The sequence below is a fragment of the Nematolebias whitei genome, chromosome 20, assembly GCF_014905685.2.
Source record: "Nematolebias whitei isolate Nwh7 chromosome 20, NemWhi1, whole genome shotgun sequence".
In the NCBI taxonomy this organism is placed as follows: domain Eukaryota; kingdom Metazoa; phylum Chordata; class Actinopteri; order Cyprinodontiformes; family Rivulidae; genus Nematolebias; species Nematolebias whitei.
The window spans coordinates 5,862,278-5,881,288 of NC_056517.1; the positions used below are offsets into that span (position 1 = coordinate 5,862,278).

The 19,011-nt window shown below is 40.6% G+C and overlaps 1 protein-coding gene across 1 annotated transcript in view; it reads left to right on the forward strand.

The window, feature by feature from the left end:
• The window catches only part of LOC119426478 (potassium voltage-gated channel subfamily H member 2), a 166,898-nt gene that overhangs the window by 40,796 nt on the left and 107,091 nt on the right, over positions 1-19,011 (forward strand). The window contains exons 2-5 of the mRNA XM_037694039.1: positions 9,754-9,909; positions 13,945-14,155; positions 17,593-17,921; positions 18,004-18,215. Of these exons, the coding sequence (XP_037549967.1) occupies positions 9,754-9,909; positions 13,945-14,155; positions 17,593-17,921; positions 18,004-18,215 (908 nt within the window). The remainder of the gene's footprint in view (positions 1-9,753; positions 9,910-13,944; positions 14,156-17,592; positions 17,922-18,003; positions 18,216-19,011) is intronic.

Consider the following 19,011-nt stretch of genomic DNA (forward strand, 5'->3'; position numbering starts at 1 on the left):
TCTGGAGGTTGATATTAAAAATGCCAAAACTATGTACATATTCAAGAAGATGATATATATATATATTTTTTTAAATATTAAGTATAATGTGAGTTCATAAAAATTGTTTACAGTTGATCTTATATTTTAGCTAAGTTTTTTATTTTATTTTTATTTTATTTTTTTTATTAATTCATCTTGCTTTTGTATAGTAATTTTGTTTGGAATATATTTTGGGCACAAGGGGCAGATATTATAAGAACTCATTCTTCTTCTGCTGCCTTTCATTTTATTTCTGTGATTGTATATCTTTTTTCTTTTCTTTAAATTGTATTATATTTGTTGTTTGGATGAAATGAAATGAATAAATAAAACATACATACATACATACATACAATGATAATAAAGCTTATTCTGATTCTTCTTTCTATACTCTGTTTGGTTTTGTCTGTCATCCTCATGTCTTTTTGACTCTGGCTTTAATTGTTATGATCTTACTAGTTCCCACATAGTTAATGACCAAAAAACAACTCCGAGACCAAAGGAAAGTTAACAGTGTTCATTTACAAAAGTGAATATTAAATGCAGCATCTAGGTGAATCCACAGTGAGGGGCTGTAACCCTGATGAGCAAAGAGCAGAGCTAAATAGGGAAATGTCTTCAAGGCATAGAGAGAGTAACATGTCCAAAAATATATTTAAAAAACCCCAGCTCTTACTGTATGTTTTAGTAGTTGGTAGTTGGGGTGGAGGGTCCCAATGGCTCCAGGACGGTACTGCACAGGAGGAGTAGTGGTGGGAGCAGCAAGGTGGCACAACTGATAGAGCTGCTGCCTCTCAGCGAGCAGGTCCCCGGTTCAAATCATGGTCCAGGGGCCTTTCTGGGTGGAGTTTGCATGTTCTCTCCGTGCATGCGTGGGTTTTCTCCTGGGACTCCGGTTTCCTCCCACAGACCAAAAACATGCATGTTAGACTGATTGGTAACTCTAAATTGTCTCTAGGTGTGAGTGAGAGAGTGAATGGTTGTTTGTCTCTATGTGGCCCTGTGATGGACTTGAGACCTGTCCAGGGTGTACCCCGCTCCTTGCACAGTGATAGGACATGGGCACCGGCAACCCTCGTGTCCCAAAATGGAAGAAGCTGGTAAAAGATAATGGATGGATAGATGGATGGAGTAGTGGTGGAGGGCAAGGAGTAGTGATCTGTCCTTCTGTGTTGAGGTTTCGAAGTGTATGTCGAGTCATCCAGGAGGATTTATGTGGACCGTTTATCGAGGCGTGTACTGATGATGATGTAGTGACGTTCGAGGCCTCGCTAGCGGGCCGTACCACATGACCGATTCAGGAACTAGCTCGTTTGTTTCTGCGCAAGATTCAAAATATAAAGGTCAGACAGAAAAATCCATCATCACCATTATCATGATGACAGATTAAGATCATTTGCAGATCAAACTTAGACTTTATTTGAGGTCCTCACAAACATGATTTCTTTTATTCGACTTCAAGCTTCACAAACCAGTTATCATCTGTCTACCTGTTTTACATTTATAGTCCGCCTGATGGCGCAGTAGAGCAAATGAAGCACCGTGGCATGTCGGATCATGAGTCAAGCTGTTTGATGGAAAGCCTCAGTGCTTCACAAAGCTTCATCTTGCCATCACTATCAGCTGATGAGGAACACAAGAATGTTTCCAGGAAGATCCAGAGCACAGGAGAAAACACAGCAGCCAGCACTGAGGCATGGGAGAAAATGTTAGTCTTTAAACACACCAAGAAAAATTATCAGGCCAGGAGCACACTACCAGAAGAAAGTCAATGCAGCAGCATCTGACAATTGCCAGCCACTGCTATATATGGTCCAGAGGCTCATCAGGCCTCATGGGGGACAGGTGTGGGATCTCTGGCGCCCTCTGGTGTGGAAATAACTGTGGAGGAAAAATACTGAAAGGCTTGGGGTCAACATCCCAGCTTTCTTGTTACATTCAAGGGCCTCCGTCTTCGTTTTATTGATTTAATTTAAATTTAGGGGGCCGGGATGGGGTAGAGGTAGAGCAGCCAACCTGGAACCAGAAGGTCGCAGTTCGACTCCCAGCCATTCCCACATGTCGTGGTATCTCTGAGCAAGACACCTAATCCCTATTTGCTCCCCGGGTGCTCACATAGCTGCCCACTGCTCCACCTGGGTGTATCTCAGGTGTGATGGGTTAAATGCAGAGAACTGATTTCATTGTATGGGAACATACAATGATGACAACAGCATTTATAATTTAAATGCCTATCATTTCTTGAACCCTCTAGCCTACTGCCTTTCATACCAAAGTTTTAGATTAAGATAATTGTTTTGATGAGAAATGACAAAGTTGCTGCCATTTTGGTCAAACTTTAAAACTACTATTATGCACGACATTGCAAGATGTCATGCTTAGTTTGTGCTGACAAAAGGACATGATGTGCAATAATAAACTGCTTCACAAAAGTTGGCAGTAGACAATCTTGAGTTTTTTTCTGTTTGTAATTTCAAGGTGTTTGTGATATTGTCAAAAAAAAATTCTGTGCAGTGTTTCCTTTTAAGAGCAAAGTTGCTGACCTCTATTGTTTTATTTATTGTATTTAGATCAACAATAGGTTTAATAAATGTCTTATTTACTGTTACTTTACATTACTTTCTCTTAAAAAAACAAAGAACCATTTTTAGAATGTTCCACAGATTTACACAGAGAATCAGCACCTCCAACTCTGAGGTCGTGGTCCTCAGTTGGAAAAGGGTGGATTGTTCTCTTCAGGTCGAAGGTGAGGTTCTGCCTCAAGTGGAGGAGTTCAAGTATCTCGGGGTTTTGTTCACGAGTGAGAGAAGAATGGAGCGTGAGATTGACAGACGGATTGGTGCAGCATCTGCAGTATTGTGGACTCTGTACCGGTCCATTTTGGTGAAGAGGGAGATGAGCTGTAAGGCAAAGCTCTTTACCAGTCAGTCTACATTCCTACCCTCATGGTCACAAACTCTGGGTAGTGACCAAAAGTATAAGACTGTGGATACAGGTGGTTGAAATCAGTTTCCTCTGCAGGGGAGCTGAACTCTCCCTTAGAGACAGGGTGAGAAGTTCAGTTATCAGGAGAGACTCGGAGTAGAACCGCTGCTCCTCCACATCGAGAGGAGCCAGTTGAGGTGGTTCGGGCATCTGGTAAGGATTCATTCAACCTTTATTTATACAGGTTAGTCCCATTGAGCCTCGGGGACTCATTTAAAAGAAATACCTGATGCTCCATGCTGCCTCCCTAGGAAGGTGGTTCAAGCATGTCCGACTGGGAGGAGACCCCGGGGAAGACTCAGGACACGCTGGAGAGAGTATGTCTCTCAGTTGGCCTGGGAACACCTTGTGGTCCTCCCAGAAGAGCTGGAAGTGGTAGCTGTGGAAAGAGATATCTGGACCTCCTTGCTCAAGCTGCTGCCCCCGCGATACAACTTCAGAACAAGTGGAATATTATGGATGGATGTTTCACAGCTTTTTTTCCCTAAATCTTATTATGCTATTCCTCTCCTAATAATTTAGAAAAAAATATTCTCCCTTTTGTAAAAGAAACATTTAGTTTCTTTCTGGTCTGTGCTCTATTTTACATGCTTTGGTTACAATGATCTCCTAGAGACCTGTGAATCTGTAACTTTAAATCAGGTGATGAACAAAAACATGCAGAATTGGAAAACATCCAAACAGAACCTTTTCATGAGACACCATGGCCCTTTTAAACTCAAATTTTATTTATTCAGATGATCTTGGAGAAAATCTTTTACTAGAAAGTGATGGCCTGATGACCAACAAAAAGTAAATGGTAGATGTACTGTACTTATATAGCGCCTTTCTTTCCATCTTATCAAGATACACAAAGCACTTTATAATCTGTGCCCTCATTTACCCATTCATACAGCACTCTACAAAGTACTAGAACTGTACAAAGACTAATCAGAGCTGTACATGAAATGCAAATACTTCTTTAAGTAAAGTCCATTTATTTATTAAACAGTTATTTAACCTTCATTTCTGTATAAAGAAAATTACAGAACGGCTGCGTTTGTGGTGGTGAGGGGTCTGGGGTCCTCCCCCAGAGAATTTTGAATAAAGTAGATGCCATTTCCTGCATTTTGGTGTATTTTACAAAGGTTTATTACAGTAGATTAACATGAAAAAAAAAGATGTAAACTCAATTATTGAAATCTCTCTGACTGCAAAGCTGCAGCTCTGCAGGTAAGGGGCGTTCACTTCACGACAAATCGAGGTTGCTGATTGGTCAGTTGCTGCCATGCCTCTGGATTGATTGACAGGTGGCGTGACTCATGCAAAAAAAATCATAGATTTTACTGGCCCGTTTGAGATTGCCATCATTTATTCCATATTCAATATTTTTGGTGAATCTAAGGTTTGAGAAATGTTTCCTTACAGAATCCTAACAATGTTTTATTTTTCAGGGGTGCTGAGTTTAAATTTAATGGTACTTGAGCAGCCCCAAAAAGGCTAAAATCACTACTGAAGCCAGTTCAGATTTATAATTTAGGCTATTTCTAAATGCTTTATGTCATTTATAAGTGTATTAGTGCAGGATAAAAGGCAAATGTTTTTCAGTGTCAGGAAGCTGTAGGAAGTCTGTCAAAATAAAATATAAATTGGTAAAATTAAATAATGTAATGCACAAAATAGCTACTTCAGCTGTATAGTGCCATTAAGGTAGTCATTGGACTGACTTTCCATCTAACATTAACATTAAAGTCAGAATGACTGAGTGTAAACACACTGACTCTTCAAAGGAAATTTTAATATAGTAATGAGGACAGCCTGGCGGGACAACTCAAAGGACTTGGCGGGCCAACTTTGGCCTGTGGGCCCCATTTTGGGCACCCCTGGCCTAAATGCAACACGCCAGAAAACTGTCAGAAAACTACCACAGTATATCACCAGATGTTGTTTCTACGTATATTCATTCTGTGGCCATGCCACTGTGTTGTTGTGACATAGTTTTAGAAGTGAGATTTGAGGAGACGAGGGGTGATCTATTAAAACTGTATGTTCTACCTGCTTGAAGTTTAGTAAGGGAGTAAAGCAGAACATACCTTTGTCTGGTTCTTGTCTGCAATACAACACATTTACAAATTTATGAGGGGTTCCTTTCCTGCTGCCTTCTACAACTGTCTGTGGTCATTTTTATTCAACCGTAGCTACTAATGCCCACTTCCAATTATTTTATTTTATTTTTTTACCGGCGCACGGGAAAACTTTTCACAAGATGTGGCTGTTGCAGCCAATGTGACACGCAGTCACGATTTCTGGAACTCTAAATTTAAAGAGTCAGTTATTACTTATATATAAAGATTACTGAACCAACAGACAAAGTGTGCCCCCTTCATGCATTGGCTGCAGAGGTTTCTAAAACGATTTATCCTGATTTAGCAACAGGTTAAATGTTGCAAATGTAGGTGTCAAGCGCTGCATGTAAAACAGATGTGACTGAACATAACCCTGGAACCCCTGAATGAAAATCAGTCAGGATATTCCCTGATACGTGAAGCATGCAGAGAGACTCACACAAGAGTTTAATAGATGCAGACAGATGGTGTAATCCTTCAGTTTTCTCTGCATTTAATATTTTTCCCAACTGTGTCAGGATTATGCTGCTGTCCAATCGGATTTCAGCCCACTCTGCAGAACTAATGTGGGATGAATGGCAGGCAAGTTGGGTGAGGCAGAAATGGAAAATACTGGGTTACACAAGACACCACGATGACTCGAAGTGCTTCATATTAACCAAAAACAGCTGGTGCTTGTTTTGTTAAGTCGATAATGAATCATCACTGATCAGGTAAGAAAATACATTAGTGATACAACATTTCTACTCTTCAGCTAGTACTTTGTATTTGGTGTCATTACTAGACAGTTTGCTGTAGGCAAGATTTGACAAATAATGATCATTTTTAATGGTGTTCAAGGAATCTCAAAGAAGTTGATGTAAAACTTTCATTTTGACGTCGTAGATACGGTTGTTTTGTGATTTTTTTTCACACTGCAAAGTTTGTCACTATAACATGGGGAAAGTAGGACCTGATACTCCGTTTGTTTGCTCTTTTCAACATCACCTGCCGCCGAAGGGTGAATATACAAGTGGGAATATACTTGTGGGGTCAAACTTAATCAAGACAATTGAATAATAATAATAATAATCCAGAAGTTTAAACTTATGTGCAACCTGTACATGGATTTTTTTTAATTCATGGTTTACCTGTCCAATGAAGGTATGCATTTTTAGAATCTACTGTATGTATCCTCCAAATCTGAGGCCATGCTCCTCAGTCGGAAAAGTGTGGATTGTTCTCTTCAGGTCGAGGGTGAGGTTCTGCCTCAAGTGGAGGAGTTCAATATCTCAGGGTTTTGTTCACGAGTGAGAAAAGAATGGAGCATGAGATTGACAGATGGATTGGTGCAGCGTCTGCAGTAATGTGAACTGTGTACTGGTACACTGTAGTGAAGAGGGAGCTGAGCTGTAAGACAAAGCTCTTTACCAGTCAGCCTACATTCCTACCCTCACCTATGGTCATGAACTCTGGGTAGTGACTGAAATAACAAGATCGTGGTGTAGTGTGCTAAAAGGCTAGGTTAGCTTCGAGCTCCGCTACAGTCATATTTTAATAACGGGTTCTCTCTTTTTCGAGCTACTTGACAGATATGTGACAGAGGTACTGTGTTGTCGATGTTTTAATCAGTGACATGAGACGTTAATTTTCTTTGACCCATCAAAATAAATGTGGTCATTTATTAACAGAATCAAAATTTAACATCAAAACATTGTACACTTGATTATGCTATCGGCTCTGATTAATAAAACTTGGCACGTTTTACTTAATAAAAACAACAGACATTTATGAAGATATCTGGATTAATTACTGGCAAGATAGAAGAGTTTTAAAGATGGGAAATGAAGGAGTTTAAATGTAGAGAAAAGATGGATGAGGATGTATGTCTGTAGACCAGAACAACACGCTCCTTTCAAACGCAGCTCGCCGTGGTACACTTGTAGTGAAGCCAGTGACGACTCTTTACCTTGGCGGAGAATGGGTCAGCTGCGGTCAAGAGGTCTCCCTGGCACGCTACCTTTCAGCGTCTCCTCAGGGCGGCTGCGACTCGGCAGAAGTCGTGAGATAATCCGTTCCACAGAACAAACTTCCTCAGCAGTTATAGGGCATTCGCCGGGTGGAGCCACAGCGAGGCGTCGTGGCTCCTGCAGAGATGGATGACTCCATCAGCCTGGAAAACTGAGTCCGAAGTTCCACTCAGCAGTGGAAAAACTCCAGAACTACTCCACAGTACTCCAAGAGACTCAGAAGAACTCCGAGGAGCTCCAGCCGAACTCCATCAGAACCAGAAGAACTAACCGAACTAGGAAGTGCCGACTTTTAAAGAGTTCTGCTTCTGGTCACTTTTAAGAAGTCCTGATTGGTTGGAGGAACCAACAGGGGTGTGGTTTTAGTGACGTCAGAGGGTCATTACAAGTCAAGAAAACAACAGAAATGTTTAGGAACAGACAGAGAAATGTTTTGACGAAGTGAGAAACACTGCAGGTGCCAGTTCTCTTGTTTCTGTCTGAGAGGTTTAAAAACACAACAGCTTGTTCCAACAACTTGTTTTGGACTGTCTCCGACTTTTGACCGACATCACTACTTCTCATTTCAGACAGAAGATCAAAAATGCATAATTACTTTGTAAAATAGACATTTAACTTGATTTCTACTTTGAATGAGGATTAAAAAATCATTAATACTGTTTCACAGTTGATTTAAAATGAGTGGTTCACTTCAACATTTAAAAATGGTATGAACTAAACACACTTTTGATTATCAAGATATTGTAAAATAGTAATGATAATATATTAAAAAAAGAGTGTTCTTTCAATTGATTAGTTCAGGATACAATTAGAAAGTCTCTGGATGAGCTAATTTGTATTTCTGGATTCAAATCAATGAAATAACAGTTCCTGTCCCATGAAGGTCTTCAGAGGCAGGTTTGATCGGAGGCCTAGTTCACTACAGTGGATACGGGTGGTTGAAATGAGTTTCCTCTGCAGGGTAGCTGGACTCTCCCTTAGAGACAGGGTGAGAAGTTCAATTTTCCAGGAGAGACTTGGAGTAGAACCGCTGCTCCTCCACATCGAGAGGAGCCAGTTGAGGTGGTTCGGGCATCTGGTAAGGATGTTCCCTGGGCACCTTCCTAGAGGGGGGCTTTGGGCATAACTGGCCTTGTAACACTGCTTAAGTCCAACAATGTTCATTCAGGTCATCCGAACAGTTGCTTTTTATTTTATGTTTGTTGTTGAGACGTTTCGTCCTACATCCAAAGGACTTTGTAAATCTGAAGAGCCACCAAACAAACTAATTCCCACTAATAGCATACTCCATATTGCAAAAAAAAAAAAACAGTTTGCTGGTGCTGATGACCTTTGGGACTGCCCTCTCCCCCATCAACTCCTCTGGGGCAGTCATGCCAAAGTGGTTCAAAACACCAAAGATCACTGCTTCCTTATTCATGACTCACTGGGCTTCAGATATAATGTGTTTGTCCTTGTGGGGCATATCTGACTATATCTGAGTATTTTATAGTTTTTTTTGAAAATCTATGATCAGGCACAATGGGGTGTGGGGGTTAGACCATCCTCTTTCATTTGTAATTTTTTTGAATGAGGACATAATAATAATAATAATAATAATAATAATAATAATAATAATAATAATGATAATGATAATGATAATAATACTAATAATGATTAAGGACAGCACGGTGGCGCAACTGGTAGAGCTGCTGCCTCTCAGCGAGCAGGTCCTTGGTTCAAACCCCGGTCCAGGGGCCTTTCTGGGTGGAATTTGCATGTTCTCTCCGTGCATGCGTGGGTTTTCTCCGGGTACTCCGTTTCCTCCCACAGACCAAAAACATGCATGTTAGGCTGATCGGTAACTATAAATTGTCCCTAGATGAGAAAGTGAATGGTTGCTTGTCTTGTTAGTCTCTATGTGTCCCTGTGATGGACTTGTGACCTGTCCAGGGTGTACCCCGCCCCTTGCACAGTGATTGCTGGACATGGGCACTGGCGACCCCCATGAACCAAAATGGAAGAAGCGGGTAAAGATAATGGATGGATGGATGGATAATAATAATTAACAATATTAATAAAAGATCTGGTCTTTATCAGGCTATAAAATCTAACCTATCTGTCTTTTTATGTCTGGATTACAAAAGAGATGATTTGATTCTGTGCATGGAGTTATGAATTAGAGGGTTACTAAAGCATCTCTCTTGTGAGCCAAATAAATGAAACCTTACATTTCTGTCTTGGGAGAGGAGCAAGTTTATTCTGTATGTGACTCTTGCTGCCCAAGGGAGTAAGTAATGCAGCCTAAATCTTGAAACTCCGTACTTTCAGTTTTGTATTGAGAAAGCTCCCTAGGTAGAAAGTGAAATGTCTTGAATTACAGAATAAAAGTGCAGATTGTTTTATTTTATTATTATTTTTTTAAAGAAATTTATTCATTTCATTAAAAACAAAATAACTATATACAATAGAAAACAAAAATATGTATACAATCTGAAATAAAATGAAAGTCAGCAGAAGTAGAATAAATCTTATGATATCTGCCCCTTTTTGCTCAGAATATATTCAAACAAAAGTATTTTTCTTAATCAATGCTTTGTATGTCTGAGAATGTACACCAGCAGTCTGAGGGATCTTTAATATTTTCTCTGCAGGTCAGTGTTTCCTGTGTATAGTGGATGTGGTACCAGTAAAGAATGAGGATGGCGTGGTGATCATGTTCATCTTGAACTTTGATGTCATGACTGAGGAAGCACATAGAGACCGTAAACGACAGCTGAATCATCGCCTGCCCACATGGCTCATTTCAGGTATTTACCCATTCTCCACACCTTCCAAATATTCTTCCAGCAACAAAGATGGCCAAAACTTAACTGCAGATCAGTCTTTGCAGCCAAGTGTTAGGGTGATGTCATTGGTGCATTTTGATTGCACAGTCTTGTAAACACAAACACTGATATGACTTTTTATCATCTAGTCATTTTTCTCAAACTGTGGTACATGTACGGGTTCTGAGCTCCATTCAGAAGAAACTTTGTATCAGCCATTCAAAAATTTAAAAAACAACCATTGTAAGATGATCTGTGATCTTGAGCTGAAAAGCAAAGTTTGGTAAAAGATGAACAGTTTAAACCGATTACAGTATTTTATTTTAATTTTTTGCTGAATTGAAACTACTCAAAACAAAACTGCAATGGAGAACGTTTTAAGAACTACTGCGTAGCACTAGTGTCTTGCATGAGAAGTTTTGATGGAACCTGTTAGCAACAAAAGGTTTAAAAACTAAATGTCAATTTGATTGAGTTTATCTCAAAATGTATTGTTTTAATTTATTGTGAAGCAAAGAAAGAGCCAAGACAGTAGTGCATGTGTGTTGCTATTTCTGTGCAATGGCTGCATGGAACCAATGCACCTTAAACCATTTAACCCGTTTAAATAAGTTTTGGTGTTATTTTTTCCCTCAGTTGTTCACCATGAATCAGTGCATATTAAGCTTTTTAGAACCGTGGCTCTCAAACTTTTTCACTTTAGAATCATGTCTATAAATGCACAAAAAAAATACTCAATTATTGCATAACTTAAATATTTATTTATCAAGTCCTAGAAGAAAATGAACACTAAAAGATTTTCCACTGAGGTGCATTTTTACTTAATAATTGGTTCCATCTAATCATTAAAGTCAAGCACCACATATACAGTGCTACAGATTTGACTCTTGTTGGTATGGACCAAGTATTTATTAGTGGAGTACCACTAGTTTTAATTGCACCACATTTTGTGGGTTTCGAGGAAATAGTCGAAGGCACGGTACAGGTCAGTGCACGTCAATCAGTTCTGTGAAAAAGGTTGCAAAAATCAGTTAATCTTTAAGCTGCCTCTGATCAATCACAAAGCCCATATGGAGCTGGCCATGCCCAGAAGACATCTTAGCTTTCAGAAATCAAGCAAGCTTCATGGAAGCAAAACAGAACCAGAGGTTAGTTGCCTTGATATCTAGTACTACACTTTGACATTGGCAATTACAGTACATATTTTACATATGATGTTCAAACCATGACAACTTAAATCAGTATATCAATCCTCTTTGTAACTCTATCCATCCTCTGCTGCTTGTATGAGGTCTGGTAGGCAACAGGTCAAGGAAGGAAACCCATTCACCCCATTCCCCACGGACATTGTCCAGCTCTTTCTGTGAGATATCAAGGTCTTCCCAGGCCAGAGAGGAGAAATAATTTCTCTAGTGAATTCTGGTTCTGTCTCAGGGTCTCTTCTCAATTGGATGTGCATAGAAAATGTCCAAAGGACAGTGCCTTGTGAAAGAATTGGGCCCCCATGAACTTTTCAACCTTTTGCCACATTTCAGGCTTCAAACATAAAGATATAAAATTTTAATTTTTTGTGAAGAATCAACAACAAGTGGGACACAATCATGAAGTGGATGTGTCAAACTTTTTTAACAAATAAAAACTGAAAAGTGGGGCGTGCAATATTATTGGGCCCCTTTACTTTCAGTGCAGCAAACTCACTCCAGAAGTTCAGTGAGGATCTATGAATGATCCAATGTTGTCCCAAATGACTGATGATGATAAATAGAATCCACCTGTGTGTAATCAAGTTTCCGTATAAATGCACCTGCTCTGTGATAGTCTCAGGGTTCTGTTCAAAGCGCAGAGAGCATCATGAAGACCAAGGAACACACCAGGCAGGCCCGAGATACTGTTGTGGAGAAGTTTAAAACCGGATTTGGATACAAAAAGATTTCCCAAACTTTAAACATCCCAAGGAGCACTGTGCAAGCAATCATATTGAAATGGAAGGAGTATCAGATCACTGCAAATCTACCAAGACCCGGCCGTCCCTCTAAACTTTCATCTGGAACAAGGAGAAGACTGATCAGAGATGCAGCCAAGAGGCCCATGATCACTCTGGATGAACTGCAGAGATCTACAGCTGAGGTGGGAGAGTCTGTCCATAGGACAACAATCAGTCGTACACTGCACAAATCTGGCCTTTATGGCAGAGTGGCAAGAAGAAGCCATTTCTCAAAGATATCCATAAAAAGTGTTGTTTAAAGTTTGTCACCTGGGAGACACCAAACATGTGGAAGAAGGTGCTCTGGTCACATGAAACCAAAATCCAACTGTTTGGCCACAATGCAAAACGATATGTTTGGTGTAAAAGCAACACAGCTCATCACCCTGAACACACCATCCCCACTGTCAAACATGGTGGTGGCAGCATCATGGTTTGGGCCTGCTTTTCATCAGCAGGGACAGGGAAGATGGTCAGAATTGATGGGAAGATGGATGGGGCCAAATACAGGACCATTCTGGAAGAAAACCTGTTTGAGTCTTCAAGAGACCTGAGACTGGGACGGAGATTTATCTTCCAACAAGACAATGATCCAAAACATAAAGACAAATCTACAATGGAATGGTTCACAAATAAACGTATCCAGGTGTTGGAATGGCCAAGTCAAAGTCCAGACCTGAATCCAATCGAGAATCTGTGGAAAGAGCTGAAGACTGCTGTTCACAAACGCTCTCCATCCAACCTCACTGAGCTCGAGCTGTTTTGCAGGAAGAATGGGCAGAATTTCAGTGTCTCCATGTTCAAAACTGATAGAGACAAACCCCAAGAGACTTGCAGCTGGAACTGCAGCTGGAACTGCAGCAAAAGGCGGCGCTACAAAGTATAAATGCAAGGGGGCCAAATAATATTGCACGCCCCACTTTTCAGTTTTTTATTTGTTAAAAAAGTTTGACACATCCAATAAATTTCATTCCACTTCACGATTGTGTCCCACTTGTTGTTGATTCTTCATAAAAAATTAAAATTTTATATCTTTATGTTTGAAGCCTGAAATGTGGCAAAAGGTTGAAAAGTTCAAGGGGGCCGAATACTTTTGCAAGGCACTGTAAATGCAAAGCTGCTGTTCCATCATCATTCTCACCAGTAACCAATCTTTTGATTGTTGGTTTTACTTTGAAATCCATGGCTAGGGATCACAATGACCACCAAGTCATTACTGCATCAAATCCAGAGCCGTGAAACCTGTTTACCATACCACATATAAACTTTTACAGCTCATCCTTGTTTGGTGGCACAAAGGTGCAGGTGCGGCGTGTTCACTACAACCCCCCACGTCGCTTCGATCCATTCAGAAATTATTAGACCAAGAGGGACAGAAGACATCTAAACTTGATGTTTGGTGAAAGTGCCTTTTATTTAGCCCAGGAGTAAAAATATGAAGACTAACAAAAAAACCTACTAAAAAATATTGTTTACTTGGCAGTGTTTTTTAATGTCTTCCACACTGATGGATGGTACTTAAAGAACTTTTTTTTCTTCTAAAGTTTCAAATACATCATAAAAAAGCATATATTTCTAGAAATATTTTGTAATTTAAATTTACATTTTAATCATTAAAGTTGGTGTGAAGACTTTTATCATAATTTTCCTAAATCAGCTCGTTCATTCATTTGTAGCCTTGCCAGTGCTTCGGTTCATTATCTTCTGTATTCTTTAGTATTTGTTAGATTAGGCTGATAAAATTTTGACAAGATATTTGAACACTTAGGTGTCAAAAAACAACTCAGACAAATAGGTTCTGAAATACCAATTATACTTGAAATAGCCTGCCTCTTTCAGCAACATCCCTTGTTTGACTTTGTGGCTCGAGCACAATCCAAATAATTTTTACTAGAGATTTGATCAATTCCAAATCTCGTTCTCTCTTCTGGGATTATCTGCACCACCTACTGTAGATCATACAGTTTTTAATATACTTGTCACACTGCAAGTCAACTGTGTTACTTTCAATCTGTCCACCTCCTTCTCATCAGGTCGCCCACAAGGCTTCAAGTTGCGTCTGCCCCCCCTGCGTTCCCTGTCCAACAGTAAAGTATCACTGGACGACACAGAGGCAGGTAACAGTCCAACACCTACAGCCCTGCCTCTGCATCCAGACCACAGTCATGAGTCTCTAGGCCTGGAAGAGATCATGCCCTTACCCACTTTGCCTACAGACCGCCAGGATCAACACTGTAGAAGCAGGTATAAAGGTGTTCTCTTGACTGGCATGATTGAGATATAAACAGATGAATAATAAGATGGGTTGATTTTATCACACTATTTTTTATTAACTTTCTGTTTTTAAACACAAACAACAGAACAAAGAACCCCCCCCCCCCAAAAAAAAAAAAAAAAAAAAAAAAACTGCTGCGCTTCCCCACCCACTAGAGTTGCATTCGGGCCCAAAAAATCCAATCTGACCCAGCCCACAGCCATAATTTCCAAACCCCACCCGACCCGACAAATTAACAGTAATTCCAGGTCCGAACCAGGAAAAAAAAGTACATTTTTAATTAGTTATTAACGGTCAGGGATAAAAGGTGCATAAGATCGGAGCTGAGGGGGTGTTTGTCCTTTCATGTCCGTAAAAAAGCATTTAAACCCTGTTTCTGCCTGCATTCTTCTATATTACTCATAAACGCGGACAGCTCTGACACACATCTGCTTTGGGATACACCCGTCGTCGGGGATGTGCAACTGAATGAAAGATAAGATTGGAGCTGATGGGATGTGTGTCCTTTCATGGTCATAAAATAGCATTTAAATCCTGCTTCTGCCTGCATTCTGATTTATTCACAGACCCTGCTCTGACACGTCTGCTTTGTGATCCCACCTGTTTGGGTCGTTGGCCACGTGCGTTCACTGAGTGCAGCGGCTGAATGAACGTGCATTTGGGCGATGGATCGCTTACTGGCAGTATAGTCCCATCTGAAGCTTAACTGAACTTTTTACCTCTTTCAGGGCCGGTCAGCTCACGGTGAAATGGCCTGGTGCAGCTGATGGAAGTATGACAGGCCTTGTTATCATATAATTTGATCGCGGCTGATCCTGACCCAATTAAAAGCCCGACCCCGACCCGGCCCACCCATCCAGCACATTATCATGGCCCAGCCCACCTTGAATTCGAGTCGGGCGGGGTTGGGCTTAGGGCTTAGGTTAGAAATGATAGCTCTTCCACCCATACCAGTTCAGCCACACATACTATACATAAATGTATTTATACATGTATTGACGTATTTTCAACATATTATACAAAAGGCTGCCAGTTTTCCCAGAATCTTTTTGCAGAACCTTTCAGGGTATACCTGATTTTTCCAGATGAATATGACTTCCCTTATCTAATGTTCATATGCTGGGGAGTGTGGGTCCTTCCAATTGCACAAAATTAGCCTCCTGGCCAGAAGAGAGCCAAAATAATTCACATCCTTCTCATACTTGCTGAAGGACGCATCCACAGGGGCTACCCCAAACAGTGAGATGAATGGTGATGTGTGCACAGTTTTGTCACATATCACAGAGAAGGTGTCAAAAATAGATTGCCAATAGGTCTGCAGTTTTGGGACAGGTACAGAATGTATGCAGGAGTGTAACTGGAGATAGTTTATGATTACATGTAGGATCCAGGTCTATTTTGATCTTGGACAACTCGTCTTTGGACCAGTACAACCGGTGCGCCACCTTGAATTGAATTACAGCGTGTCTCAGACAGATTGAGGATGAATAAACGTTCTAAATGATTTTTTGCCATATTGAGTCTGATATGGATTACTCCAAGTCCATTTCCCATTTCAGCTTAAAATAATCCAAACTTGTCTCATGGTGTAAACTGAGCAGTGTATAGATGTTGCTCAGGGCCTCCTATGAGATCTGCATTCCAAAATCCACCCATTATCTATCCATTATCTTTACCCACTTCTTCCATTTTGAGTCACTGGGGTTGCCAGTGTCCATGTCCAGCAATCACTGTGCGAGGGGCGGGGCACACCCTGGACAGGTCGCAAGACAACCTGCTCGCTGAGAGGCAGCAGCTCTACCAGTTGTGCAACCGTGCTGCCCGCATTCCAAAATCAACCACAACATATTTAGAGGGGTACAACAGAAAACAGAGTTAGATCTCACAAAATGCCTCAATTGCAGATATCTGAAAAAACTGACTTGTGGATATTAAACTTCTGTACCAGCAGCTCAAACAAAGCAACTTTTTTTTAATCAACATAGAGTTCATATAGTTTTATATAGTGAATGTACCCCATTTATCACCCATGTGTTAAAATTTGCATCAGTTACTGAGGGAGTAAACATGATTATTTGACACATTGCCAAAAACAGTAACTCTGTAGAGTTAAATGCGCTCCTGAACTGATTCCAGATCCTAACTGTCCAGATCACAATTGGGTTAGAAATATAGGTTGATAATGACTGTTAAAAAGGCAGCCGAGAGCAGAGTAACGCAGAAGGAGAACTGAATCTAAATGAGGCCCTCTCCAAAGCCACCCAACTGGCAGAAGGAGTATCTTTATCCAACCAGAACAATAGAGCTCTGATATTAACTGCCTAGTAATAGTGCATGAAATTAGGAAGTAACATGTCTCTAAACCTGTGGGGCAGATGCAAATTGAAATTCACCTACTTGGCAATCTGTGCATGCTTTTTATTCCAAATGAACACTGATAGACGACTGTTCAGATTGGAGAAGAATGATTTAGTAAGGAATGTTGGAAGGGTTTGAAACAGAATACAGAAATTTAGGTAGGATATTCCTTTTTACAGCATTTATTCTGCCCCCAGAGTGTAAAGTAGGAATTGCCATCTAACAATGCCCTGCTTAAGGTTCACCATGAGAGGTAGATAATTGTTTTTTATAGAGGTTCTTATGATCTTGAATTACCAAAAATGCCAAGGCATTTTTTAAACAAATGTTAAAAGATAAATAGTCCAATATGTTCTTTTCTCTAGCGGTCACAGACATCAGCTTGCTCTTTTGAAGATTAACCTTATAACCTGACATTTTTCCGAATTTTTGAAACAAAGTAAGTAATTCAGGAACGCTAGTAAGAGGGTCTGATATATACAAAAGCATGTCATCCGCATATAAAGAAACTTTGTGCTCTGTACCTAATTGATTCACCCCTTTAATGATGGAGTTTTACTGTAAAGCCACAGCTAGTGGTTCTATCGCCAATGCAAATAGAAGTGGTGAGAGCGGACATCCCTGGCCCATACCGCATTGCAATTTGAATTAACTGGATATGTTTCAGCTAGTGCGGACTTCCGCCATTGGGGAGGTATATATCAACCTCACCCATGATATGAAATTGGGACCAAATTTAAATAACTTTAAAGTCTCAAAGAGATAACGCCACTCCCCCCGGTGAGAGAAAGACGTCATCAAAGGTGTGATTGATAGACTAAGAATGTACAACACACTGAGCAGCCATCTAACATTGAATAAAATGTAACTTTTTTTTTTTTACAGGTCATGTAGTCCAAAAATTTGATTCATAATTAGGCCTGTTCAGAAAATAATAAAAAAAATATATATACTGTATATTTATTAATAAATATAATGCTATTTTTTGTACTTTTTTCTGTTATATGGCATCAACCTACTAATATTGTTTTGTTATGTTCATTTCTAGTTCAGCACATCAGCAATGGCCAGAAGTCTGCCAGGACCACCGCACCTTACTGCGTGCTGAGCCTCCAGTTTGTCCTCTTGCACTTCCTCCCCCAGAAGCCCACCTGGCCGGTCCTGTTAATCAGTCCTCTTCTTGTGTATTGCCCAGTCTCCGGCTCAGTCTTAACCCTGATGGTTCAGGCTCTAACTGCTCTCTGACACATAGCCGCTCACGGGAAAGCTTTTACAGCATGCGTCGGGCTTCTTCTGTAGATGAGATAGAGGCCATGAGGCCAGAATGGGACAGAAAGAACCGAAGACCCAGCGTCCGTCCAGCTAGCAGCAGCACTGGTAAAAAAGAAAAAAGAAAGACATTTACCATTCCCAGTTTCCACAGTTTTTTTTTATTATTCTTTCTATGCTGTGCTTACAGGTGCAGTAAACAGCAAGTCAAACATGTTAAATTCTACTTCAGACTCTGACCTCATGCAGTACAGGACAATTTCCAAAATCCCTCAAATCACTCTCAACTTTGTGGATTTCAAACCAGACCCCCTCATTGCCCTACCCTCTGGGGAGATGGATATCATAGCACCCTGCAAACTCATTGACCGGACACACAATGTCACAGAGAAGGTGACACAGGTAGGACACTGTCCATGATGGCGATGTTTCATGCAACAGTACGAAAGGAGGTTGTGCCTGATGAGTTCTGGTAGCATTTTGCCCATTTATTATGGCCAATTAAAGTCATTCTGATGTTAGGTTGGGATGTCACATGAGTGTCTGTGTGGGAGGAGGGATACAGAGGGGCTGTTTTTTAAATGCTTATCACAGGTTTATGGCAGTGTGGTGGACAGAGACCTCTCAGAGCCAAACAGCTGAAAGTTCCTTGAAGAATTCTCAGAATGTGAAAAAGCAAATTATCTGGTCTGATTAAACCGATATATCACTGATTTGGTATGTCTCAAAGAAACAACGCCTCACCTGCCCAACAACCTCACCACAACGAAGCATGGCGGTAGCAGCATCAAGCCATAAAGGTGCTTTTCAGCAACAGGAACAGGGATACTGATCAGGGTTGAGAGAAAGTTGAATGGAGAAAGTGCAGGAATAAGACCAACAAAGTCCATGCTCAATAATCCAGGTATACAGTCCAACAATTTTCAGTCAGGTCATCTGGATAGTTTTGTCTTTTTGTTTGGTGCTGAAACGTTTCACCTTCCATCCAGAAGGCTTCATCAGTCAAGGAAACACACAACACAAAACTGATTCTTCCCCAAACAGCTTACTCCAAAGTGGAACAAACCAGTTATGTTGATGCTATAGTACTGTAAGATGGTCTTTTTGGCACGTCCCCTCCTCTGTTGACGGCCCTCTCCCTCGTCGACAGTCATGTCAAACTGGTTCAAAACCAACAAAGTCCATGCTCAATAATCCT